This window comes from Neovison vison, chromosome 2, assembly GCF_020171115.1.
Source record: "Neovison vison isolate M4711 chromosome 2, ASM_NN_V1, whole genome shotgun sequence".
Classification (NCBI taxonomy): Eukaryota; Metazoa; Chordata; class Mammalia; order Carnivora; family Mustelidae; genus Neogale; species Neogale vison.
Window position 1 is genome coordinate 3637750 of NC_058092.1, and position 26225 is coordinate 3663974.

The 26225-nt window shown below is 61.6% G+C and overlaps 1 protein-coding gene across 1 annotated transcript in view; it reads right to left on the reverse strand.

Moving 5' to 3' along the window:
• Window positions 1-1094: 1094 nt before the first annotated feature.
• The window catches only part of NPHP4 (nephrocystin 4), a 105713-nt gene continuing 80582 nt past the window's right edge, over window positions 1095-26225 (reverse strand). The window contains exons 20-33 of the mRNA XM_044237000.1: window positions 24370-24530; window positions 21101-21278; window positions 16031-16156; window positions 13178-13386; window positions 9594-9820; window positions 9121-9307; window positions 8256-8339; window positions 5429-5585; window positions 4774-4859; window positions 4131-4216; window positions 3018-3189; window positions 2215-2394; window positions 1841-1984; window positions 1095-1294 (exon numbers count right to left, since the gene is read on the reverse strand). Of these exons, the coding sequence (XP_044092935.1) occupies window positions 1154-1294; window positions 1841-1984; window positions 2215-2394; window positions 3018-3189; window positions 4131-4216; window positions 4774-4859; window positions 5429-5585; window positions 8256-8339; window positions 9121-9307; window positions 9594-9820; window positions 13178-13386; window positions 16031-16156; window positions 21101-21278; window positions 24370-24530 (2138 nt within the window). The 3' untranslated portion in view covers window positions 1095-1153. The remainder of the gene's footprint in view (window positions 1295-1840; window positions 1985-2214; window positions 2395-3017; window positions 3190-4130; window positions 4217-4773; window positions 4860-5428; window positions 5586-8255; window positions 8340-9120; window positions 9308-9593; window positions 9821-13177; window positions 13387-16030; window positions 16157-21100; window positions 21279-24369; window positions 24531-26225) is intronic.

Genomic DNA, 26225 nt, shown 5'->3' on the forward strand with positions numbered 1-26225 from the left:
AGCCTGGCTGGCCACTCGCCAGGGCTCAGGCTCCCCTGCTTCCTTCTCACCCGCATTCGCAACTAACGGAAAGTCGAGTTTTCCTGTAAAACCACACGGGGCTCTCTCAGCTCTGCTCCAGGCTCCGTCCTGCCCTCCGCCTCCCAGTGGGCCTCCAGCCTGGCCACTTCACCTCCCCACCCGCAGCTGTGGCCACGGCTGTGCACATTCCCCTGCTCCCGCCGCTCAGTAACCACGCTCCCAGCTATGTGCACACGACACCCGAAAGGAGGGCCGTTCCCAGGCCCCTTGGAGCCAGGTGCAGCCACGTGACCGGGTTCTGGCCAACGGGATTCTGGCGGACAGAAAAAGGTTCCTTGCCCGGGGTGTCCCCATCCTAATCCCTGGAAGCTGTGACTGAGTGACCTGACAGGCAGAAGGGGACTTTGCAGTGGAATTAAGGTAAGGATCTTGAGACGAAGTGGTCATCTCGAGTTTCTCGCTGGGCCCAATGTAATCCCAGGGGTCCTTACTGGTGCCGGGCGGGCGGGAGGGTGGCCAGGACAACGGGAGCCATGACCAACAGAGGCAGAGGTCAGGTGCCTCACCTGCTCGGTCAGGCCCAAGCCGACTCTCCAGGGGGCCAGAGGCCCCCGGCCACCCCACTGTCCCTCAGCTGTGTTGTTGTCCTCAAGGGAAATCCGTGCTTATGCCTGGTTATGTCAGAGCATCTGACGAGGTTGAAAACAACAGAAAACACTCAAGAAACTATCAATAGAGAAAACAGGTGAAAGTTTAGTATTTCATACACAACTTAAAAAAAGGTATGAAAGAATACCAATATAAACATTGCATAGCAAATAATGTGTGTACAAAACCCAGTAAGAAAACATAATTTGATCACCTAAGATGGTTCATAAAATACATCTCACTATAAAGCAAATCGACACGTCACAGGCAGCGACACCTGCCCGAGTGCAGCGGAGAGGAGCCTCGTGCTTCTGAGCACCGAGCCCCCCACCCCAGGACGCCGGCGGCCTCGGCGCACGGCTGGGTGGTCCCTCCGCCCTCACCAGCAGCCCATGCAGGTCAGCCGGGGAGGAGGACCCGGAGTTGGCGCGCACGAGTCTGTCGCTGCGCAGCGGCGGGCAGGCGAGCACGGCCGGCGGCTCCCCTACTGGTAGGTGACCTTCACGCAAAACGCCTCTTCGTTCTTGTCCTCGTGGTCGTTGATGTAAATCAGGATCTCCTCCTCCCCGGCGCTGTCCCGGGGAGCGAACCGCAGGCCGATGGTGTAGGTCTCCCCTCCCCCAACCTGGAAGCAAGCATCCAGTCCAAGCCCTACCCCGGCCCGCCCTCTCCTCCCGCAGGCTCCGCAGCCGCAGACCCGGACAGAGGAGCTTAGCTGAGGCCCCAGACCCCGAGGCCCGAGGCCGCGGGACTGCAGGCACCTGCTGTTCTGAGCTGAACCAGCAGACGCAGCTGCCTCCCCACACCGGGGTCACTTTGCAGTAACACCCACCCCTGACTGTGGCGAGCTGTACTTTCTTCCCAACATTCACAACGGAGAAAAGGCTAACTCGCGGGCACTTACGGACGAAACTGTGGATCAGCTGCGGGGCAGGTGAGCCAGCAGGACCCTGTAACGGGGCCCAGATGTGGGGGCCCCAGAAGCACAGGCAGAGGAGCTCAAGAGGGGGGCCTGGCCCCCCACACCCGGTACCTTCCCCAGGCCAGATCGGCACTGCGCCCCAACTGGACTCTCTCCAGACCACCCCCAAATGTGGGCTGGAGCTCCCGGGAGCAGCAGAGCCCGAACGCCCGGCCCCACAGCCCTGGACGCCCCGCACAGCGCCCGCACCTGGAAGGAGTCCTCCCTGAACTGCAGCAGGTCCGGGCGGTCGCTGTGCAGGTGGAAGGTCCTCGCGGAGGGGTAGGGGTTGGTGTAGGTGATGCGCTTGTTGGCGCCTCTGCCATCCCCCACGGCCAGCGTGATCTCGAAAGCCTGTGGGGGCGGCAGCAGCAGGCGCCCTTGCTGAGCCTGCCCCGCACCTGCGGCCCGACCTGGGGCTTCTCCCGAAACACGACAGACCCCCGCGGAGGGGGCGCACCCTGCGGAAGCAACCACACCCCTACCCCCAGGCCGCGGAGGAGGAAACTCCCACCTGAGACCAGGTCACAGGACCGGGTGACATCAGGTGACCCAACACCCCCACCTCACGTGCCCCTCCTGACCTTGGAAATGAGAGGTGGGCGGCAAGAGAGGCACACGAGCCACGAGGCCACCAGCTGGTGGTAGTCCACGTCGACCAGGTTAAGGTGGATGAAGCGGCTCCCCGCCCTCCGGGGCCTCACGGCGACGTGCAGGTCCTGCACCGCGTGCGGCGGCAGCGCAAACACACCCCTGGGGTCCGTCTGGGAACGGCAGGAGAGGCGGGCTGGGGGGCGGTGCCGGCACTGTGCAGACCGCACGCAGGTTCCCCGACGCCCGCAGCCCAGGCCGCAGAGAGACCCCCAAGGGAGCCCCAGCGACTCGGGCGTTGGGGGGGCCACACGGCCTGCGAGAGGGCAGGAGGGGCCCGAGCGACACATCTGAGAGCAGACCCGGCCACGCGGTCAGGCCGCAGCACGTCTCGGTCTGCATCACCACGTGTGCGTCCCTCCGTGTGGCCGCGGTGCCCCGAGAACCAGAGCCGCCCCCGCCGAGGGAGAGCGCAGCGAGCTCCAGCGCCAACGCCTGGCAAGGAGTCCGCACGGCCCGCGTTATCCAGACGCACAGCTGCGGCTGAATTAATTCCAGATCTGCTATTAGTGTTCGCCTTCCAGTAATTCTAAAAACTGGCCTCTGGGGTGTACAGATCAGTCGTCCCGCGGCGGCGTATCCAGGAAAAGGCAGCGGGTACGAAAGCTCTGCCAGGAGTCCCGGAGGAGCCGGAGCCTGTCCTCAGGACCCACGCCGGCTGCAGCCAGTCCCCATACCGTCCGTTCCCAGGGTGGGGTGCGGACGGCGAGAGGCCAGAGAGCACCCAGGGACCCACCTTCAGCTCCTGGGGGTGCGAGGTAAAAGCCTGCACTCTCCTAACTGCCTGGGTCCCCCGAAGGACAAGGGACAGCCGGGTCCGCTGGCCTGTGACACAGGAGACGTCCACACGCTGCAAGGAGTGGAGGTGGACCTGCCACACCTGGACGGGCGTCGCCAGCCAGCGGTCCCTGCGGGGACAGAAGCCGTTACCAGCCCTGGGGAGGACAACAGCCCTAAGACGACAGAGGGGCCAGGAAGAGGCCGAGAAGGTGGCCAGGAGGACAGGGGCCAAGGAGACGGGGGGCCCAGCTGTCATCACCCCTGCAGCCACCTTCCCAACTCTGAAGGCCACTTCGACTTTGCACCATGACACCAGCACGAATGACAATGTGGGCTTCTGCCAGACATGCCACCGTCCCAAACCAGGTGGTCTGGGGTGACGCCCGGGGACAGCAGCACCCCGAAGGGTCTGTGGGCTTGGAGATCACGCAGGCCAGAGCTCATGGGCCCCGTCCCAGCTGCCTAGAGCCGCAGGAGGATACCAACCCCTCCTGTAAGTGAGGCTCAGTAACGCTGTCCCCCGGGTTCATCCGCACGGTCCCAGACAGGCACTGAGCACAGTTACCCCCATTCTCAGAGGCCCCATTCCGAAGCCCCCAGCCTGGCTGAGTTTTAAAAGATCCTCCTTCAAGGGACTAGAACAGGACACTTGGTGGAAAAGGTAAAGGGACAGGGTCATCTCAGGGTCATCTCAGGGTCATCTCAGGGTCATCTCAGCTGAGTGGGAGAAGCAGGAGGCGATGTGATCACCGTCTCGGGCACGGAAGGGTAACGACCCCCACCCTCACCTCCCCTGGCCAGAGCCGGACACTGCACTGGGACACATGCCGCCTCGAGTTTCTCTCTTCAGTGGGTTCTCCACACATCCCTCGGGCCACCAGTGCCGCTCTGATCAGAGGGCGCCCTTTGCGAGGCCCCTGCCAGCCCCGGAGTCTCCCCTCCGGTGGCCACAGGCCCGACAGGAGCCCCGTACGGAGCTGGGAGAGCCGGGCCAGCCCTTCCAACACTCCACCTGCTTCCCCCCCGGCCCACCCCTCCAGACCACCAGGGTTTGGGTCCACGGACTTACGCATAAACAGTGACAAAGAAGTCTTTGCTCTCTGGGCTTGGACCACTAGCCACCTTCAGGAACACGTCCCGTGGCTCCCCGAGGCTCTGGTGGACACGGGAGCGCCCTCAGAAGCCCGCCTGCTTCCCCGCTCCAAGCCCAGCCCCCTGAGCCTGCATGAAGCGGAAGCAGCGCGGACCAGGCTCCCTCCCTCCCAACAGGTGTTTAATTTTCGGTACTAGTCAGAATTCACTGTTGGTTTTTTTTTTTTCACTGCAGAAAAGAAAATCATTAACTTCTTGATTTCACATTGAGTTCCATAATTATATTCTGCAGGAGAATTTATCCAGTCTCCTAACCAGTCATAACACAATTATTGCCCTTATTCTGTACACAATGACAATTAATAAGGGGCTTAATTACCACTCACTTTGCTTCAACCCTTTTTTTATTTAAATTCAGATAATCAAAGAACTGATTGCTGGCAGAAAAGATGAACACTCCTGCATAAATCTCCCCCAGGGATGTCAACGCAGCCCGTCAGTGCCTTAGGAAGACCCCACTCAACTGAGAGGTACGAGGAAGAGGCTGCGGGAGGCCTGGGGCTCAGATGACAGGGGAAGGGCAGGGGGACGGGCAGGGGGACGGGCTCGGCAGAACTCACCACATTCTGGGTCTCACAGATGACATTGGGGTCGCTACATCGGACATGGACCGGGGGTTCCTCACCGGGTCTTCCCACGGGAGCACCTGGGGTGGGGAATATCCAGAATCAATGTCTTTCCCGGCAGGCCTGGGCGTGTCACGTCGCTGGCTGGGGCAGGCCTGGCCCGTCACAGGTCCTCAGCGGACTAGGAAAGGGGCGACACCACCCTCCCCCAGTCCCATCTGCACAGGACTGGCACTCTTGCCGTAAGCCGTGTCCTCGGGGACTCATCTGAAGGGAGTGACCAAAAGTAAATGGGGGACTGTGGAGTAAGGTGCCCGACACTGAAGACACCGTCGTGTTCCGGAGGCCCCAGACCGGAACCAGACAAGCGACTCGGCAGCAGAAGGCCCAAGTTTGCTCCGGGCACGGCCCTCAGGGCCACGGGTTTCAGGAGGAGGAATCAGCCAGCCGAGGGCACATCTGCCGTCTCAGAGGACGCAAAGAGGTCACCATTGAAAGGACAGAGGCAGGTGGCAAGATTTACAGGCAGGTCACGGGCCGGCGTAGAGCCTCACGGGAGAACACGAGGATGCCTGTCACCACCCTCAGGGAAAAACCTCCTCCACCCGCTGAACCTGCGAACACGGCCGCGGGGGCAGACGGGACCTGCCTGGAAGCGTGTGCCAGGGAGGCAGGCGGATGGCCTTCTTCAGGAAGGTGAGCTCCGGGTGGTAGAAGCGGAAGACCTGGTCCACCACGTGGGGCTGGGTCTCCACGGTGAGGCAGAGCACGGCGAGGGGCTTGCCGCCGCTGCCCCGGAACGACACCTGCCGGGACAGCAGCGGGCGCCGGCGTCAGGACCGGCCGGCGGGCCCGCAGACAGCTCCGAGGGGCCACTCGCCCCCGCGAGGAGGGAGGGGCAGTGAGAACGGGGCATGGCCTGCAGGTGCCCACACTGAGGGGACGGCCGCCGAAGGACCGCGCGTGCAAGTGCTCTGGGGACACACTCATCGCACGGGCCGCCGCCACTGCTAGTTCCCGGCACGGCGCACGCCCCAGTGCCCGCTGGAAGGTCCGCGGCCCCCACGGCAGACGCCCCCAGCCGCCACCCCAGCTCCGGCACGCTGCTGTGCGCGTGCGGGAAGCCGCTCGGAGGGGCTGACGCTCTGCTCACCAGGTCCCCGGGCGTGTGGTGGACCATGAGCCCTGGAGCTCTTTGACTCCGGAGGGTAAAAGGACCTAAACCAAAGAGGCTAAAAATATAAACCTCTTTTAAAAATCAAAAAAAAAAAAAAAAAAAAAAGGCTGCTGGGGCACCTGGGTGGCCCAGTCGGTTACGCATCCAGCGCTTGGTCTCGGCTCCGGTGGCGAGACTGAGCCCACGTCAGGCTCCGCGCTCAGCAGAGCGTCTGCTTCAGAGTCTCTCTCTGCCCCCCAGCCCCGTGCACACGAGCTCCCTCTCACTCTCCCAAAACTAAATAAATCTTTAAAACAGAAAAAATAAAAAAAGAACAAATATCTTTATTCCCCAACTCGGCCTGGCCCCGAGCCCTCCGGGGCCCCGAACGAGGGCAGGCAGGAAGACCAACCCCGGAGGCAGCCTCCCCACATCAACACAGCTCCCGGGCCTCCGGACAAGTGTTCCACACAGGGAGGACACGATTACCGTGAAATCTTTCAGAGGTATGCATACAAAAAGCTAGAATATGTAAAAATCTGTCGAAGTCCTAAATCGTAACAGGACGGCCACCAGGGGCGGAATTCCCCGCCGGGCTGGACCCGCCAGCCCCACGGTGAGCTCCGGGTGCCCTGCCATGCCTGCCCGGGGAAGCCCCTTCCAGACCCTGTGGGCACCGTCCTGGCTTGTCCTTGTGGTCTTCCCACCTTTGGATCCGTGCGCCATGCTGCGCTTGGTGGGGCCTGGCCAGAGTTCCACCTGGCTTCTCCCCATCTTGTGGGACAGCAGCTTCCGCAAGCACAGTGGCTGCCCTGTCACCTGTGCCCTGATGCTCTGGCCACAAGGGCACCCACACACCAAGACCCCGTGTGTGTTCAGCGGCTGTCCCAGCCTCTGCCCCCAGCCACCACCCCCCTTGCCCTCCCCTGCTCTGGCCACAGTTCTGCTCCCCTGGCTGCTCCTAGAAGCACAGGGGACAGCCCGGCTCTGGTCAGCTTCAGCCAGCGACCCGTCCCTGTCCCACAGCGGCAGCTCCTCCCACAGTGGGGCTTGGATCCAGGATGTGATTTTCCGCGGAGCAGCCCCAGCAGTGCCAGGCGGCCCCCTCCTCCAGGCGGGGTCCCAGGCCGACTGCCCACTCTGTGACCGAGTCCTAGTATGTCCAGCTCGGCCCGCTGCTCCCCAGCACAGGGGGCGCAGGCAGCCATTCTGGCCGAGTCTACCTCCTTGAAAGCCTGGAGTTCTGGTTTTACCCTTCCAGTGACCTGGTTAACACGCGAGCCATTAGCCTAGTTAACAGCGCTTGGAAAGACAAGGAAGACGTGGGAAGACAAGGAAGCACAGGGTAGACGCAGGCGACTCAGAGGGTCTGACCGGCGCAGGGGCAGCAGCACACGGCCAGGCCACGAGTCCTTATCCGTCAGGGACACGCACTGAGCTAACACGGGTTAACTCCTACCATTTCTGGGGTCTGCCTGCAAACTCCAAGTGCATGGACGGAGAGTGTGGTAGCCTCTGCGATTCCACCGAGAGCCCTACGGGAACAGCTGACGTATTCCTTAAACGAGGCAAAGCTGGGCCTCCACATTAGGTAAAATAAAGCACTTTCCACCGTGGCGGGGCTGTGGGCACAAGCAGCCCCCGCAGTGAGGCAGGACACAGGCCTGCAGTCGGGCGCCGGCTTCCCATCGGGACTCACTGAAATAATCTGTTCTCGGGGCAGGGGAGGAGCAAAGCCTTTTGCTTTTGTTCTTACTTTCAAACTTCTTCTAAAGGCATTCATCTGCCCAGAAAAAAAGCCTCACAAAGTCCTAAAAACAAGTGTCCTGAGCCCCCCCTCAGGACATCCTAGAGGCAAGATGCTCCTCCTCTCTAGGCAGGACTGCGCAAACCCCACGGCCCGCACTGATTCTAGGGACGTGGGGATACCGTGGGCGAGGGACAGGGGCCCGTCTCACCCCCGTGTGTGGCAGCCGCGTGCCGGGACACTGTCCTCGCAGGGCGTGCGGCAAGCACCCGGAGCACCACGGGCTACAAGGTGCCAGTGGCCAGTGAGAGGCTTCCGGGCCAGACACCCACGTGCAGGCTGGACCAGCGTCACCTGAAGCAGTCACTGCCCCATCAGAACAGGAAAAGTCACCTCCACGGGCCCAGCTTACCACCACCCCCATGCCGGTAGGTTCAAGGAAGGGCACAGGGCCAGGCCCCAGCGACCTAACAGCTGAGTCATGGATACATTAGCGGGTCCGCTCAAAGGACACCTGGCCCTCAATGCAAGACCCCGGAGCTGTCGGGAGTCAGAGGGATCCTGCCCCCTTACCTTGGCATGCTTAGTGGACATCGCACTGGACTTCTGGGGCGACCCGGCATCCGTGCCCTTCTCAGATCTCAGCTCAGCAGAGGCCTGTGAGAAACCAACCGGCACCAGCAGGTCACGAGACGGGGTCCGAGGGCGATGGGCCCTTCCACCTGTAGGATGGCTCCTGCCAGGGCGGAGGGCTCCCGTCCATGGTCTCATCTGTTCTCACAGCGTGGCCGGCCACAGCCAGGAACCAGCCCCACCCCCCAAAGAGGGAGCAGGGGTGGCCGAGAACCGTGAAGGCCCACCCGACACGCAAGCCGGCTCTGCCTGACATCTGCACGGGCCTTATGACCACTTGCCCAAAAGCGCATCCAAAGAGCCGCCACAGGATTCTGTGAGGCTCGGGGGGGCGCCTCGAGCCCACTGAAGTGATCCCACAGAGCTGAGCCCAAAAGTTCAGCAAAGAAGATGAAACGCAGGCCCTGCACGCCGCACGGCCCCCACCCGTCGCACCGCGGGGACCACACACAACCGGCACTGGAAACCCCCAAGACTGCGCGTCCTGCAGAGAAGCAAACGCTACAGACGACGTGGGCAGACATTAACTAAGAACACAGAATGCTGCAAAGTTCCGGCCCATCAGCTCTTCTGAGGGGAGGGCGAGGTTCTGTGCCCGAGGGGTAGAGTACTCAGTCGGCCTTTCCCGAGGCCCCCGTGTGCACGCACACCCAAGAGGCTACTGGAGCAGGTGACCTCCGAAGGCTATGCGGTCTGAGCAGCACGGGGAGACACGTGGGAATGCCCCCCTTCCCATTTTTAGCCAAGTGGGACTTCTCCATGTGCCTAACAAGCCCGTCTGGCTCTGGAAGAAAGGCCTACTCGCCTGCACCAAGGCTGGCGACCCCACAGAGAAGGTCTGATATCGGAAGGGGATGTGGACGGTCTCCCGCGGACGTAGGAAGATCTGCGGGGCGAGGTTCCCTCGGAGATGGAACATGTCCTCCTCCACCGGTGTGTTCAGCTCAGCCGCGTCCTTGAAGTACCTCCACTCCCGACTATCCCGGATGATGCTAGAAGGCAGGAAAAAATGGGCTCGGACACCGTCCGGACTGATGCTAGAAGATGGGGAGACACGGCTCTGAGATGGTCCCAGGTGACACTACAAGGCAGGGGGACACGGCTCTGAGGCAAAGACGCTCTTCCTGCTGAGTCCCCTGCCCGCCCACGAGAGCCAGCACTTGGGACCATGGGCAAAAGCCAACACCCCTCGAGGGTCGAGAGCGGCTCAGCTTTCATCTCAGGGAGAGCCCGAGCCCCCCAGGGGCACCCGCTCATGGGGCCGCCGCTCACACCCACCTGAGCTCTGGGTTGTCCACGTCGATGGTCACGGTGTGCTGCACGTTGTGGGGGTTCTTGAGGGCGAACTCGAAGAACTCGGCAGTGCCGGGCGTGACGTGGATGGTGTGTGTGGTGGTGATGGCCAGGCTCAGGGCGCTGGAGATGCTCTCGGCCTTGGTCCGCTCCCGGTAGGCCGCAATGACCTGCAGGTCGCGTGCGTGCTGGGCGCGGACGCTCTGCCGAGCCTGCGGACACAGGGGCCAAACCAGGTCACAGTCCTGGGCTTACTCTCCTTCCCGAGGGCCATTCGGCCACCTCTCCCACTCCCCAAATTCTTCCCGGAATCCCCATCACCCCCTTCCTCAGCCTCCTGAGTTGGATGGGACCGGCCGACCCCAGGTCCAGAGGACAGAAAACAGGTCTATGCGGCTCTCCTGGCCTCTCTCTGCCCTGCGGTGGTCTCCCCTGTAGGAGGCAGGGTCTGCCCCGCGTGCTCCCAAGAGAAGACAACCACTCACGAGGCCAGCTCTCCCAGTGGCCTCAAGGCTGGCATCTGGTCACACTGGAATCAGCAGCAGAGGTTTCTAACACAAGAGGAAAACGCAGCCTCAAAGCTACTAAGATGGGAGCTGGGCTCACTGACCAGGTCCCCAGCATCATAGCAGGAGCCCCGTGTGTGAACAGGGGCCTGACGGACCCGAGCCAGGCCACGGTCCACTTGGCTGGCGCGCTGCCTCGGTGAGGCTCAGCCACCGGTCCTTCCCCACCTCCTTGCTCCGTGGCCTGACTCATGCGGCTTGGCCGACACGTGTTCTGGAGGCTGGAGGCTGGCTTGTGTTTCCCGTGGGACTTACACTGAAGAGTGAGGACTGTGGAGGCTGCCCAGCAGGATCTAAGACCTAGTAGACCCCCCGCCCCATGCCGCTCTGTGCTGGGGAAGCAGCCGGGCCCCGTGCTGAGAACCTCTGAATGCGGAGGAGGCCCGACCGTCAGAAGGCAGAGGCCGTCTGAGCGCCTCTGGATTTCAACTCAACAAGTAAGGACCAAATTTGTTTTCTAAATTAAATTACTTTGGATACTGACTTTCCAACATCCCAAACTTTGGCCTTCCCCTCACAAGGGGGTTGAAGCTGAACCTTTCCTTTCTCCCTGGGGATCCGGAACAGGAGGTGTTCCTATCTGAGGCCTCCCCACACAGACGAGAGAGCTTCTTCGTAGAGTGCGGGACGGCCAGGCGTAGTCTAGGCTGAGAAACCTGAATTGAGACAGTGCATTATTCTGACCCACTCCCCAGCTGCAGGGACAAACTCTGGACGGCCACCAGTGGACCATCCACCACAGGCTCTCGGGGAGAGGCTGGGGGCAGGGCACAGTGGCAGCCGCTCCCCAGTTCACCACACACCAGAGGGTGAAAAGCGTGACCCTGGGGGTTGTGCGGAGGGATTCTCCTTGCCTGTCCTGTGTTGTTCTGTACCACAGAGGAAGCTGTCAGGAAGCCTGGCACCCCTGGCCTCCCTCTGCCCCACAGGACATGGGGCGACTTCTCTGATAGAAAGTTCTGGAGCAGGAACCAGGCAGGCCTAGCCCTGCCTTCCCTCAACCTTTCCCTTTGGGATCGAACTGGCTGGACACAGCTCTGGAGGCTCACCTGCCCCTCACCAGCACAGGGGTCAGTGGCCCACGGCCGGATGCCTTGCCCGGGGGCTGGGCTCGAGCGTCAGCTCCGGGCTCCGTGTCAGAAGCACCCCGGCCACAGAGAATGGTCCATTCATTCTACTGCATCACCAGAGTCCCCAGTGACAGATGTGACACTCTGGTCTCTCTCCACCACAACGCTGCCTGACAGCTCATTCGGTTCAAAAGTCAGCCAGGCTGGGGTGAGGGCACTCGGTGGAGCCCTTGGGTCCCCACAAGTGGCAGAGCCCAGTGAGCAGGTCAAGGGTGGGCACCACACCCAACCAGAGCAATGAGACTGGCAAGCCTTTTGCCAGGATTTTTGGAAAAAAAGCTCATCTTAGCATGGGATGAGTACACGAATGGGGTTAGTGCCCCAAACTGTTATTGTGCGGGACAACCCGAGGGCTGCAGGGGGTGGGCAGAGGGCAGAGGTGGGGGCCGGTCCCTGGGGCCCCAGGCCTGCCTGGTCAGTACCAGGCTCTGCATGCGGGGCACCTGCTCAAACACAGAATGGTGGGTCCGGAGTCCCAGCCAAGGGCCCTGGGGACAGCGCTGCTGCACAGCCTGCAGCCTCCGACAACCGCCACACAAGGAGAGAACCCGCCAGCCCTTCTCCCCGGCCGGGGGCCCACGGAGAAGGTGCCCGATCTTCCCACGGCTGGGGCTCCGCTGGCACACACAGCGGCTGACGCGGACCAACAGCAGACGGTGGGGCCGGCTGCCGTCCGGATGCCACGGAAACGGAGCCACCCTCCTGTGGATGCTGGGACTGTCCCGGCAACAGCTGGGACACCAGCGCAGGCATCTGGCCCCACTCTGTGCTCAGGACTCCCCCAAGAAGCCCCCAGACCATCAGCATGCCTGGCGCCCAGCGTCCCCACCACGGAGGCAGGCCACGCTCGGCGCTGCTCTCCGCCTCCCAGGCAGGCACAGCCCCCGGCCCGAGGCCCGCCGACGGCAGGAGCATCCGGCCCTGAGGTCCGGCCTGGGCCTCAGCTCCTCGACCGCACACCTCCTGTCAAGCGGCCTGCTGTCGTCATGAACTCACAAACCCGTTTCCTGAGGAAGGCTGGGGGAAGCTGACGGGGGAACAGACGGCCACCGGGTCCCCACGACAGGTCCTTCACCATTGATTCTCCAGGCCTCCAGCCCCGGGAAACCATGAGAATTTAGTGGAACATTTTCTTGTATTCAGAAATCTAATGACATCCAAATTCATTGCTGAGCCGGGGGTGTGGGGAAGGGTCGGGGGCGGTGGGGACAGCCAACATAGCCGGGGGGCTGCCAGACATGCTCGCTGGCCTGGTCCCATCTTCTGGCACACCCCACACAGGAGGGCAGGAGCCCAGCCGCTGTGAGCACGGAGGGCCGAGCAGGGACGTCTTTCCAGACACCTGCCTGCCTTAACGTAAAGGATGATCCTCAGAGCTCTTTCTCAAGGCCCCTGTGGCTTCCTGACTCCACGAACCCATCTCCTAGGTCTATGCTGCAAACTATGACGGGGTCTTCTCTAGATTTTTAGACAAAAATGGGAATTTTTCTGGTCAGAATGAATTCCTTGATTTGCACTGACGACCCATTCACAGCCCTGACCCCCAACATGGGGGCCCCTCAAAACCCCCTCAAGAACTTTCTTAAGAGCCCAGGTTATGGACACACATGTGCGCAGCCCAGCCGGACACAGGATCTCCAGGGCTAGAGCCTAAGAACCAGCTTTTATAAAAACTCTCCAAGTACCTCACTCTCCAGGGAAAACCTCCCTTGGTGGCTGAGAGCTCCGTCTCCCCTACATTCCACAAGGAGGATTCAGGGGTGGGGGTGGGGGGAGCCACGCGGAGAAGAACAGCCAGAGGACAAGGCCGCTTCCATTCCCGACCGCGGCCCCTACGCGGGGACAGCCTGGGGGAGGTGGACAAGGGCCTCACCAACAGGCTGGCCCCCCAGCAGCTGAGCTCTCCTCCGGACTCCTGAAGGCGCACGGACCTCATCCGCTCCAGCTTGCGCCTGCGGACGGCGTCCCCCTCGCGGCTGGCACCCGGGGGCCCCTTGCTCCCGGGCTGCGCGCGCGTGAACAGCATGGCGGCCAGCTCACGGTCCACGTCGGCCAGCTTCTGTGCTTGGACCACATTTTTTACTGCTGGAAGGTTCAAAGAGGGAGCAAGAGATTAAGGTGTAGAATTTACTTCCTTCAAGCAAACCCAACAAGCTTCCAGCCACCTCACCCAGGGCAGGAGCTCAGCAGGCACCTTGCCCTCTCCTGTACCTTCGAAGACATTCATAAAGACGGCAACCCTGCAGGCTGCTCTCCACAGCGTCCCCCCTTTACCAGCCTTTCAAATAAAGGAATTATTTTTTTTTTTAAAGATTTTATTCATTTATCAGAGAGAGAGATGGAGAGAAAGCGAGCACAGGCAGACAGAGAGGCAGGCAGAGGCAGAGGGGGAAGCAGGCTCCCTGCTGAGCAAGGAGCCCGATGCGGGACTTGATCCCAGGACCCTGGGACCATGACCTGAGCCGAAGGCAGCTGCTTAACCAACTGAGCCACCCAGGCGTCCCCAAATAAAGGAATTCTGATCTTGGTCCTTAGAGACAATTAATACACCATTAGGTGACTTTCCGGAGGAAAATAAAGGTCCGTGTTCTAGAAGCTGATGTTCTCTGGGTTCTCAAAGGCCGCTGACACCCCATCCAGGATGCAGCCCCCCCCAGAGAGAGCCTCCTGACTCAGGGACCACTCAGAGCTCTCCAGACGCTGTCCCACCAGGTCCTCAGACCCCGGGTGTGCTCAGATCAGGACTCGGGGGCTCTGGTGAGCTGCCTGCTTGACATGAAGCCCCAGCCCAAGTTGGGGTGGGGGTCTCAGACCAGCCCGGCCCCCGGGGAACGGACTCCTCTGGGTGCCTCTGCTCAAACCCTGGACAGACACGGAAGCCGTATGAGCAGACAGACAGACACTGGAGCAGCAGAGGGCCGCATTCTCTTCAGGTGACAAAGCCACACACGGCACACGTGAGCGCACAAGCGTACACACGAAGCTTCCCGGACTGGCACTCAAGCTGGCGCAGGCAGAAGAGAAGGGGCACCCCAACGTGGGGCCGGGCCCCTCCAAGCCTAAGGCACCCACAGCCCTGCGGGAAGTGAGCACCCCGCTGAATCTGCGTGCCGGCCCCCCGCCGGCTCCCCATGTCTAGCCTCCGACTGACGCGCTCCGTGTGTTTCCCCGACTTGCCCCCTCCTCCGTCCCCTCTAACAAGGGCTGTTTGCCGTTCCTCACCACCATTTTAAAGCTATTCAATTGCTTTTCAGGTGTTATGAGTCGCTCTAGACAAGTAAAATGCCAACCCAAAATAATCTTTTGGGTGCAGGCATAGTGGGTGGGCCACCCCCCTCCGTTGGGTCTGAGCAGCCCGAGGCCCACGGTCCCGAGGGAAGGGGACAAGCAAGCTGGGGGTTGACCAACGAGCTCCGGGTCAGACCGCATCACCCAGTGCCAAAGAGACCAGACATGAAATCCCAGCGCTGCTCAGAGCCTGGGAGCACCTGCTCGAACTGCACAACCTCCTAGTTGCTGAGCCTTGCCCGCTGGGGACGACGGACTCTCGGAGGGACCTCCCCTCCTGTCTTCGCTCAGACAGGGAGAAGGGGACCAGGGACTTCAGAGACTCTCCGCTCACGCAACCGACACTCACGAGCTACAGCTCGCTGCACGGCCTCGCCGAGCCCCCGACCTGCTGGGCCCCAAGGCGGGGGCTTTCACAAACACGGCCACCGGTTCTTGGACCAGCCTGGGACAGAGAAGCCCTGATCCCAAGGTGGGAATCCAGATTGTCACCCAAGCTCACCACCGTTTACCACACAACCAGCCAAGTCACCAACCTCCCCTGCCTTGGTTTCCTCAACACTGAACGGGAGAACACTCGGCCAGCGAGATCATGGGCCCTGGACCGCTCCGAGCGTCAGAGACTCTGGGGCCCCTCTCCCGGGAGAACACTCGAGCGCCCACAAAGTCTGGGCTGGCGCTTCAGAGCGCACAGGCTCCTAGAGGCCTCAAGGCTCTCACCGGCTACAGCACGGGGCCTCCCTCCTGGGCACAGACTCCGGGACAACAGCGTCTGAGGACCATCAGCACAGGAAGCTCAGGGCAGCTGTGGATCCACGCCAGGGGGATCCACCCAAAGGGCACACCCCTTTTCTCGTCCCACCAACTACTGTGCTTCCAGGTCTGTGGGTGACTCGAGGAGACAGAAAACTTCAGACGCCCCCTGCTTTGGACAACATTCTTCCAAGTGTCGGCCTTTGCTTCCCAAGCACCACAACTGGTTTACTCCCCACAACGTGGGGGCTTCAAACCAGTTTTTACAAACCATCAGGATCCTTGTTCAGCAGGGAGGCTGCCTCTCCCTCTCCCTCTGCCTGCCGCTCACGCTCCTTGTGCGTGCTCTCTCTAATAAATAAAAATAAAATCTTAAAAAAATAAAAATAAAAAACAAAGAGAAACCAGTCTCTGTTCATCCTAGCCTTTTTTTCACTTTCTGCTCCCCTGATGATGGGCAGCTAGAACCCAACACGGATGCCACGTGCAGGATGACAGCCCCGCCAGCTTCCACGGAGCCCTCTCTAGAACATTCCGGCTGTGACGCACGCGCTGACCCGCACAGATTGAGGGTCCACTGAGGCAGGCAGGGAGCTGAGCTGGACACGACGGCCACCGCGCCCACCCCCGGACCACACACGTCCCTGCACACAGTCCCACCCGCCCCCACCCGGCCCCCACTCACGTCTCAGACCCCCACGCGTGAGGAGACTGCCTCCCACGAAGTGCCGGGCGCCGTCGTTCGAGATGACCCGTGACCTGGAAGGTGGCAGCGAGCTCGACTTTCTCTCCGTCTGCTCACACACGTGCCCTAAGTTAAAGACGTCCCAGCAGAAGGTGTGAACGCCGACAGGAGCGTGAGGAGATACACCAACTCCCCCGCAGGGAGCTCAGGGTTCCAAAGGGCCCGTGCACACCCCCTGGCCCGCTGACACCCCCGAGCTCTGGATGGGCTTGGCAGTCGGGAGCTGGACGGCGGCCTCTCTCCCGCGGGGTCAGAGCTCCCGGTGCTCACGCCCTCACCCCTCCCTCCCTCCCTGCAGCGGGGCTCACACGTGCCCATGCCCGCGCCTTGAGGAGGCCTCTGTGTGCGTCTGCTAACGTCGGACACACACTTGAAGGTCAACAAGCCTCAGCAAGCTAGAATCTTCTGGAGCTGTTTCCACACAGAAGCCTTTGCAGGAAGCAGCACGTGGCTTTAGAGGGCCGGGCGGGAGCCTGGGGACAGAGCTCATGGCAGGCCTGTCCGGCTGGACGGCAAGCAGCGCCCCGCTAACCCCAGCATGTGCGAGGCCCACGGAGGACAGAAGCCCAACCTCGGAGCTCATGACCCCTCTGCGCAGACATGACCCCCACCTCCGGGGAGGCAGGGCACAGCCGATGAAGTCGGATTCAGAAAGAACCCCCTCCACGTTCCGGACGCAAAATGCTCGCACTGTGGGCTTCTCCGATTCCGGCAGGACGGTGCCGAACGTCTGCAGGCCTGGCCATCCTGGAGATCTTCCTGGGAGCCACCGGAGGAGGTACCCGTCCCCCACCTCTCTGCATCCCCTCCCTCCCCGCCTCCACTCTGGCCCTTCACCCCTTCAGCTCTGCCCACCCCTGCCTCTGTCCCACGGGACAGTGCTAGACACAGGAGCACAGCCCTGACCACAGTGGTGAGCTCGGCCTCAGCATCGGCGACCAAAGTGACCTTTTCATCTCCAGCTGTCGGACAAGAATGTCTCCCTCTTGACTGGTTCCCAGCTGAGGTCAGGAAGGGAAGGCCTGTCCTGCCAGGGACGTCCTGTGGTCTCTGCCCTGCCAACGGGCGCTGCCCCTGCAGACCCCAGTGTGCAGCAGCTGGAAGGACAGGTGCGGCGGCAGACCAGCCCGCGGGGGACCAGCAAGGACTAAGGCCCCAGTCTGGGCGTGGGGGAAAATGCTCGATTCAAAACTGACAGACGGACTGAAACCGCCTCTGGCCGATCACGGACTTGGCGTGGTTTACAGGCCGGGGACACACAGACGAGCAGAGTCCTCCCCCGGGACTTCTGTTCTCATCGTTTCCAAACTCCTCAGGTCGCCTGGCGTGTTTCTGAGACTCTCACACAGAGAGGCCTCCCCAGCCTTCCTGCGACAAGAGCCACTCCTGGCCACGAGCCCGGGGGCGCAAAGCGGTCACCGCTGGGCAAGCACAGGCGCGCTGGTGTCTTCCACAGCCCCCGGCAAGGAGACCAGCGCGCCGGGACAGGCGTGGAGCTCACTGTCCGGAGCCGTCCCTGAGGCAGCACCACAGTCCCGGCAAAGCGTCGGGTCGAGCCCCGGCTTCGCCTGCCAGGTGCGCACCACGTCCCCGTGAGACGCCAGACGGCAGGGCTGCTCCTCTGCGATGGTTCCTCACGGGCCTGGCCACGGAGGCCACTGACAATCCTACCCGGGGTCTCTTCCTGGGGGGCTTCGGGGCCAGGCTCAGTCCCGCTGCTGCTCCATCCCTCCCCCCACGCTGGCTCTGCACGCGCAGCGCACGCGTCTGTGTCACGCTCCCCACGGACGGACGCCCTCTGGCCCTGCGTCTTGAGTCTCAACTGTTCCCGGCCTCTGCGCGGCTGAGCATGGAACGCTTCTCCCTGGGGATCTGCCTCTCTGCTCTTGCCCCGCAGACGGAGGAGCAGCGGAGCCTCTGCCAAACACGGCCCTCCTCCCCCTGTGGTCAGCTCAGCGCGACAAGGTCGCGAGGCTCGTCCCCAAGAATGGAATCTGGTGTGGACACCACTTTGACGGGCTCAGCTGCTCACGCCGCGGGGCCCGCTTTGTCAGCCCAAGTCCAAGGGGCACAGAATCAGGCTCTCACACTCACTCAGCCTCCCGTTCGTGAACCTCCCATCACCACACCAGGCCACTGTGGCCGCTGCTGGGTGACCACGGCAGCAAGGAAGACCAGCCACGTCCCCAAGAAGTCTCAGGCCCCAAGGGGGATAGACAAGCAAACAAGCAGGCAGGGACAGACAGCCTGGCCAGGCAGGGAAGGGACAGCCAGCTGATGCCAGAGCCCAGATCCTGGCACCAACACTCACTGTTCTGGTACCACCCCGCTCTCCACATAAGGGGGGCGAAGTGCCCTGGAGCCCAGGGGTGCTCTGTTCCTGCCCCGAGCTCAGAAGTCGGTCCAGGCTCCCGGCTCTCAGCGCTGTTCCTCCCCGGTGCGGGCGGACCGTCCGGCCAGCTCTCCATCCCACCGAGGACCTGCTCCGTCAGTCATCCAGCAGTGGACACACACCACCTCTGCTCCCTGTCAGGACAATGGATTTGTGCCCACCTGAGGGGCCCTGGGAACCTCCACGGCTGCACTCAAGCACAGGCAAGGAGCCCCGACCGCGTCTGGCTGGCGCGCCCGTGGCCTCCGTCCGGCCTGGAGACCGGCAGCTCAGGAGCCGCGGCACACAGCCCGCAGGCAGATGGCCAGCGGCCTTGGAGCCGGGCTCTCGGGAGTCATGACGGTCACTGCGGCACCAGCAGGATGATGCGGTCACCTCCAGACAGACCAGGACCGTCCCAAGTATCGCCGTTTCCTCCGACGCATTTTGCACTCGCACTGTTGGATTGGAAGCTGGGACAATAAACTAGATTGGGGGCACGCACCGCTGACTCAGGGACAGGACGCGAGGAAGGCGCTCACTTCCTGTGGGCTCAGTCCAAGATCCCAGCGGCCGTGGCTTTCTTTCCCTTCGGGGAGACCCGGGTTAAGCTGTGGACCCGCACATTTGCAGCGGGAGCAGGAACTCCCTCCAGATGGGCAGGGCTCCTGACATGGTCTGCAGCTACCTCAGTCCACGGCAGGAACAGAGCACGTCACCGTGTCCCACCCCAAACCCGGGCCCTCTATCCACACCACCCGGCTCTCCTTCAACCCTGAGAACACGGAGCCGGGAGTCGCAGCAGGCCCTCGCTCCCCAGGGCCCCAGGAAGGGCCGCAGATACAAGCGACAGCAGCTCCCCGGAGAGCCGCCGTCACACCGCAGACGAGGCTGCAGAGACCGTCACGGAGCTGGTCTGAGCTGACACGCCACGTGCACGGGCACCACGGGCAGAGAGGGCGCCTGTTCCGCAGCCTTGAGCTTCACCACCCGCCTGTGAATGCAGAGCAGGGGAGCGACGCCACGCCGGGCGCTGGGACGCTGGCCCGACCCTGCTTCTGTCCCCCGAGCTCACACAGCCTCCTCCTGCTGCTGCTTGCGGCAGAACAATCAGTTTTATAAAGAAACAAAAGCCACAACACTTCTCCAGAAAACGCAGAATTTGCAGGGGAAACCACGGCGTGGCTGCGCGGCCCAGCGAGCTGCACGCATTCGTCCTTTGTTAATCCCCTCGGCGGCCGCCCTCTTGGGGGCGTCTCTGACTCTCCCCCGTGCGCTATCGCTCTCTTGCAGGCAAAGTATGGAAATGACGATTTGAGATAACATATAATGGAGCTAATCTTTCTTCTGCAGATAAGATTTAAAACTCGGAATCACTGCACATTTGCAGGCTGCGAATAAATACAAAAATAACCAACACGATCTCAGAAGCCGGACGCTCCTGCAGCAACCTGGCTCGGAGGAGCTTCTGAATGATGTCGGCTTCTCACATGCGGCTCATTTCTTCCTCCAGAACCTAATTGAGTTTTGCTGTTTCCATATTGTCTGTTTTCCAGGCTGCCTCAGATGCCACGGTTGTAAACAAGCAGGCAGAAGCCTCCAAGCTGAGTAACGGGCTGTGCGTGCCCCCCCTGCTGCGGCGGCCCCGGCCGACCCCTCCACACTGCCCACATGGGCTCCTGTGGACCATGAGGCTCCAGGCTTTAATGTCAGCCTGGGCTGTGAGGAATGGAAAATTCTCCCATAAAGCGTGAGAGGTTTGAGTCTCATGTGGGCAGACACCGCTCCAAAAATCTCAAACGTCTTGCTTTTGTCCTGCTTTCCATTTCACCCCGAAAATCCCCAATCTTTCCAGAGTCCCCTTGAGGGAGACAGAGTGGGCCTGTCCCCTGGTCCCACAGGGGCTCATTCTGGTCCCCTGCCCTGTGGGGGCAGGCATGCCGGCCCCAGGTTCCCCGTTGGTCAGGGCCTCAGAGGAGCCTCCGGAACGTCTAGGTAAGTCTGCTGTAGCCGCAGCCAGCCCCGCACCCTGCCACTGGCCCATGAACGAAGGTGCACCCGGGCTGTGCTCAGCATGCCTGATCTGAAAGCAACCGTCGGACACCGTTAGGTGTAAGGTCAGAGCACTAGGCTCTAAGGGAGTGTGCTGCTGTGCTCCTTTATCCCCAGGCAGCACGGAAGCTGAGGAACACTTCCCTCTCCTCTCCTGTGATGAAGTAGTTCTGTGGGCTGATATTCCACACAAAAGCCCTCCTGGAACCAGTCACCTTATCTGAGGATTGTCACAGAGATGCCCCACAGACGGCGCCAAGAAACAAAGTATGGGCAAGACTGAGATGACGGACCCCAAATCCTGATCACGAGTCAGGAACAGCAACGATGCTGGGATGGGCTCGGGGGTCAAAGACAGACCAGCGGTTGGGGGTAGGCTCAGTGGTGAAGGACAGACGTTCATGGTCAAGGACAGATGTCCAGTGGTCGAGGGCACTCAGTGGTCAAACGGTAAAAGTTCTTCTGAATTCCTGTTGATTATATGACACCCACAGTAGTACCCACTGCCCTGACAGAGCAGCAACTGGGGAAACACGTGGCCACCCAGGACATGGCCTAAAGGCAGCAAAGCCCCCAGGGACTCTTACCCACGTTGGCCAGCGTCAGATGCAGCCAGCCCTTCAGCACCGTGTAGACACCGATGGGCTTGACACAGCCAAACCGGGTCACATCTCCACTCACCACCACGTCCTGCTCATACTCGGTCGCCACAACGTCGAGCTCGTGCAGGACCCGCACAGCCGGCCGGCCTTGGCGGAGCAGATGCTGCAGAGGAGAAAGGCAGCAGTCAGAGGGTGGCTGAGGCCAAGCCCGTCTTCTTCGGAAAACCTAAGTCCTCGAGATCCGGTTTTTCCCACAAACTCTTTCATAACGTGCACCCAATCCACCCAGTGAGTGAGCGCCAACGACACACGGCCAGGCCAGGCAGCCACCTTCCTGGAGCCCGTTCCGCAGAGAGAACCCCCGGAAACGAGCGACAGAACGAGGCTGGGGACGCTGAGCAGACCCCGCCTCTGGTTAGTGAGAGCTTCCAGGTAGGAGCCAGGCAGGGAAGGCTGGGGGCACACTCGGCCCAGGGTGCAGAGTACAGACCCCCACTGCGGGCCTGCGCATCCGGCTTCAGTGTGGCTGGAAGACAGGGAGTGGCCGGGAGCAGGGCCACAGGGCAGTGAAGGTCCGGCTGCGAGGGTCCACACCAGGCCGCAGTTGCTCAGAGCCGGTGAGAGCAGACCCAGGGCGGCGCAGGACCTTGCTGACCCGGTGCTGTCTGCTACGCCAGCTCACCCCTCAGTGCTCGGTCTGAACCCAAGCACTAGTGAAGCCCGCGGGGGAATGACAAGACCACGGCCGCCTCCAGGCCCAGCTGGGATCCTCTTCCTGGGAGACCTTGGGAAAGTCACCTGACCTTTCAATGTGCACTTCTCACACACAAACGGACGTGCAGGACCAGAGCAGGGTCCCAGTGCTTCCTCCTCCAGCAATCAGCCCCACTCTGGCAGGGAAGGGGCCCACAACGACCCCTCCCTGGCGGGTCTGGCAGCTTCCAATTGCTTCAGACCCTGCGAGCATCACAGTGTGGGTCCACAGAGCCCACATACCCGCATTCGTGTTCACGGCCGGGGCCAGTGGCCGGGCTGACTACACGATGTCCCCGCGGGAGAAGGGCCCATTGATGAAGGAAGTGACACCCAGGCGCCGGGAAGGAGAGAGGCCAAGAAAAACAAGGCATAGCATCCCACTATGGGTGGCAAAGATTTCTTGTCTAATTAATACCCGTTAAAGGCAAGAGCATGGAAACGCAGCTGGCGCCCTCGTCCTCACCCAGGAGGAGGAGGACGGGGCTCCCAGTCCGCGAGTCCCACCCACTGCATGCAGGGCTGTCACGTGAGCGCGGCTGACTCAGAAACAGCTCCGACAAGCTGTCGTCTGGGGAGAGCAGAGCGCGAGGGTGAAGGGCACCAGCTTCTGAGTCAGAACTGGGCAAAAAGCCGGCTCGGCTATTGTCAGTGGGATCTCGGGCCTCAGTTTCCCTGCCGGACGTGAGGGTAACGCAGCACAAGCCCGGAGCTGGGCTGAGGGCACAGTCAGTGAAGGGAGGGGCAACGGGGCTCTGGAGCGACTGTCACTCTCGCCCTAACAACACCGTCGCGTCCTCGGGGACAGCTGAGGACAGGGCACACCGTCCTTCGAGATGCTCGCGCGGCGTCCCAAGAGAAAAGCAGAAATCCCTCACGCGCCCCACAGCATGAGCAGGGGAGACGAGCCACGTGCGCCACACCTTCCGGGAAGCCCACCTGCCAAACCCCACTGGGATTCTCTCTTCTTACCCAAATTTCCCACCCCTTCTCTGTAAATTTTGAAGTTAAATACTTTGTATTTTAAAAAGTAAATTTTAATTTTAATTTATCCAAGTGCCAATAATCACAACAGCGCTTATTTCAAGGGTCTTCGTGGAGGACAAGATAAAATAACTTCATCTCCAGCTGCGAGCACATGGGGACAGGGCTCGGCTGCAGAGGAGGCTGGGGCCGTGACAGGCCCCCAGTTCACAGGGGCTCCTCCCAGCCCCTCCAGTGCCCACTCCCTCATCCCTCCTCCTTCTCCCCGCCCGCCCTGTTCCCTCCTCCCTCCGGCCCCTCCTCCCTGCTCCCTCCATTCCTCACCCCTTTTCCTCTCCCAGTCCCTCATTGCTCCTTCCATTTGCTCCTTCTCAGCTACACAGCACCGTGCCCACTGTGGGTCATGACTGTGCTGGGGATGAGTGACCGTCCCATTCCCACCCACCAGGATGTCACCAGCTGGCATCAGAGACAGACAAGCAATGGCCATGACGACCCCACAGGCACCATGACCCAGGAAGGTCTGAGGGACCAGGGTGAGGAATAAGAACGTCAGCCCACATCTGCTGAGTGCTCCCCACAGGTGACCCCGCCTCCCGCCCCCCTGGGGGCATCACTCCTCAGGGACGGACACCTGAGTCGGCCGGAGGAGGGATGGTGCAGCCAGGTCAGCCCTCTGAGGGAAGGGGGGAACAGGCAGCACCCCAGGGGCAGAGCAGCAGGGTATCAGGGTAGCAGTGCACGCGGCCTGGCACACCACAAACGGGGGCCGTGAGCTCATCATGGCGAGGGCTGCCAAGGAGCGAGCGGTGACCTGGGTTGCAGGTCTTGGTAACCACATGGGCTGTGGCAGGGGCGAGGCTTGGGAGTGGGAGGAACTGAGGGGCGCCCGAGGCTGCAATCCAGAAGGAAGTCCACTAGTGGGAGTCAGGGAGAGTGGGGGGCTCTCGGAGACACAGGAGCTGGGGCTCCCCTCCCACCGCCCCACAGCCGGGACACCGTGTCCCCAGGTCCGAGCCCAGGAGCTGCCCTGAAACTACGCTGACCCTCCGGGGAGAAACCCCAGGGAGGAACGTTTAATTAACACGGGGATTTGGGTTTCCGTATGCGAGGAAGATGGAAAGCACGCTTAGAGAAAGAAGTAGTCTAATTCTAACTACAATTCGAAAAGCACAATTCAAGTAACTGCTAGCAGGCTTCAGGCGACCTCTGCACAGCCCAGTCCGTTCCTCACCCCATCCCAACCCCGGGCCAGGCCCCTGCTCACAGGGAACAGGTGTCCTCACTGTCAGGACGCGGGAGGGGGCCGAAGGTGACCTTACCTGCGGTCGGTTTGTAGGACGAGCTGACTGACAGAAAATACAACATAGCTTCGCGCCATGGGGACTCTGTGAAAGTCCCTCCCTCAGGGGAGGGACAGAATCTGTGCACAGTCGGACCACAGCACCCCTCAGTGGGAGAGGACCACCTCCCGAGCAGGCCCTCCCAGGAGGGACACCCCACCCCCGAGCCACCACCTTCATCGGGACGGCCGCAGATCCCACGAGGAGCAGGGAGTCTCCGTCCCAGACGTCGATCTGTAGGGTCTGGGTGGCCAGGTAGCGGGTGAACCAGCGCTGCTCTCCGGGCTTCAGGAACCCAGGATCCACCAGGTACTTGAGCTGAAAGCCGGGAGACCCTGTCCAAAGAGGCCACGAATGAGCCCAAAAGTGCCTCGAGTCATTTACCATCTTTATATTTTGAAGCAGTCCCTGCTGTGGTCATGATCGTGAATTTCTGCTTCCATCATAACTGCAGCTTAATAAACACATTAATCCAAACATCATAAAATACCCACATTTACGAAATAGAGAGTCGCATCCAGAAGTCACCATTTCTTTCCAATGCAAAACCTGAACTCTTCCCGGAATACGATTCATGGTTTTCACCGAGTCCGTGCAAAACAGTCTATCTGAATGGGGACAGACGTCCTGATGGGGATGCGCCGGGGAGGTCGTTACTCTGCGTGCAGGGTTGAAGGAAGACGTGGTCTGCCACCGAGACTGGGAGAACACACACCCGTGCAGAGCTCCGGCCCAGGGCCCCGAGCACGGCGCTAGCACAGTGCCTCCCCGGGGGGCACCAGCTCTCGGGCTCATCACCGAGACGGCAGTGGACTGTCTCCCCCGCCTTTCGGCTCCCCCAGGTGGCATCACCATCAGTTCCAAGTTGACAAAAACGCCACTGAAATCATCGTGAGCTACCGTGCAGGGAGCGGCCAAGCTGGGGAGCACAGCCCGACACTCCCCCCTTCCCATCGATAACACATTTACAGAGCCCCCGGGAAGCAGAACAGTGACTTTGGGGACAAGGACACATGTTCACTCAGCACTGGGGGGCAGGTCCCAGACCGGGCTGTGATCCTCACCCCAACTCCAGCCACCTCGGCCCTGGGCTGTCCCAAGACCAGAACGGTTCCTTCTGCTGAAGCAGGGAAGCAGGCTGGAGCGGACACAGCAGTGGGGGACAGGAAGGCGGGGGTGTGGGGACTCTTGTGGGCCCAAGGGACACGGCGCCAAGACCAGCGCCTCATGAAGTGGAGGCACAGTAAGGAGTTGGGAAAAAGGCTGAGGGAGCGGACAGCAATGACTCCACGCAGCGGCAGGCCAGTCCCCAGCATCACGTCACAAGTGAGGAAAGTAACGGAACCACTGGAGGCCCCAGGGCCCCCAGCCAGCTGAGACCTGGGTGGCCGGTGGCCTCTGGCCATTGTCAGGACACCCCCGCAGTGAGGGAGCCCTGAAGCTGGATCCTCAGACGCATGGTGGGGACAGGAACAAAGACCTGTACACACCCGGGGCCCAGCTCCCGGCACTAAAGGCGCTGCTCCCCACACCAGGCCCACCGGGGATGCAGGAGAAGGACGAGCTCAGGCACCAGCTTGACACGGCTCAGACTTCAGATCTGCAGAGGCAGAACAGATGTGAACTCTGCGGGCCAACTTCCCAAATGACACCTACGGACACCGGGCCCTGGAGTGCCGCACTCCACCTCCATGTCCCCCAGAGCCACAGACTCTGCGCCTGGAGCTCTCCTTGCTCCCCAGGGAAGCAGGTCCTAGCCAGACCTTCCATCTCCGCCCCCACCGGGCAGCTCCTCTTCACATCAGCCGGGAGTGCCTCCTGGGCCCCGGGCCCTTGCAACGCCCCTGCCAGCTGCCTCCCGCTCCAACACCACTAGTCCGACCACTCAGACGCACCAGGAGTTCACACTCAACACACAACTGCCGGGTGCCCCCAGCCCACGTGCCAAGCACTGCACAGAAACAACGTGGGAGCAGGGGACGGACAGGGCCCCGGCCTGACGGAGCTCATGGTCACGGGGTGACACAGTG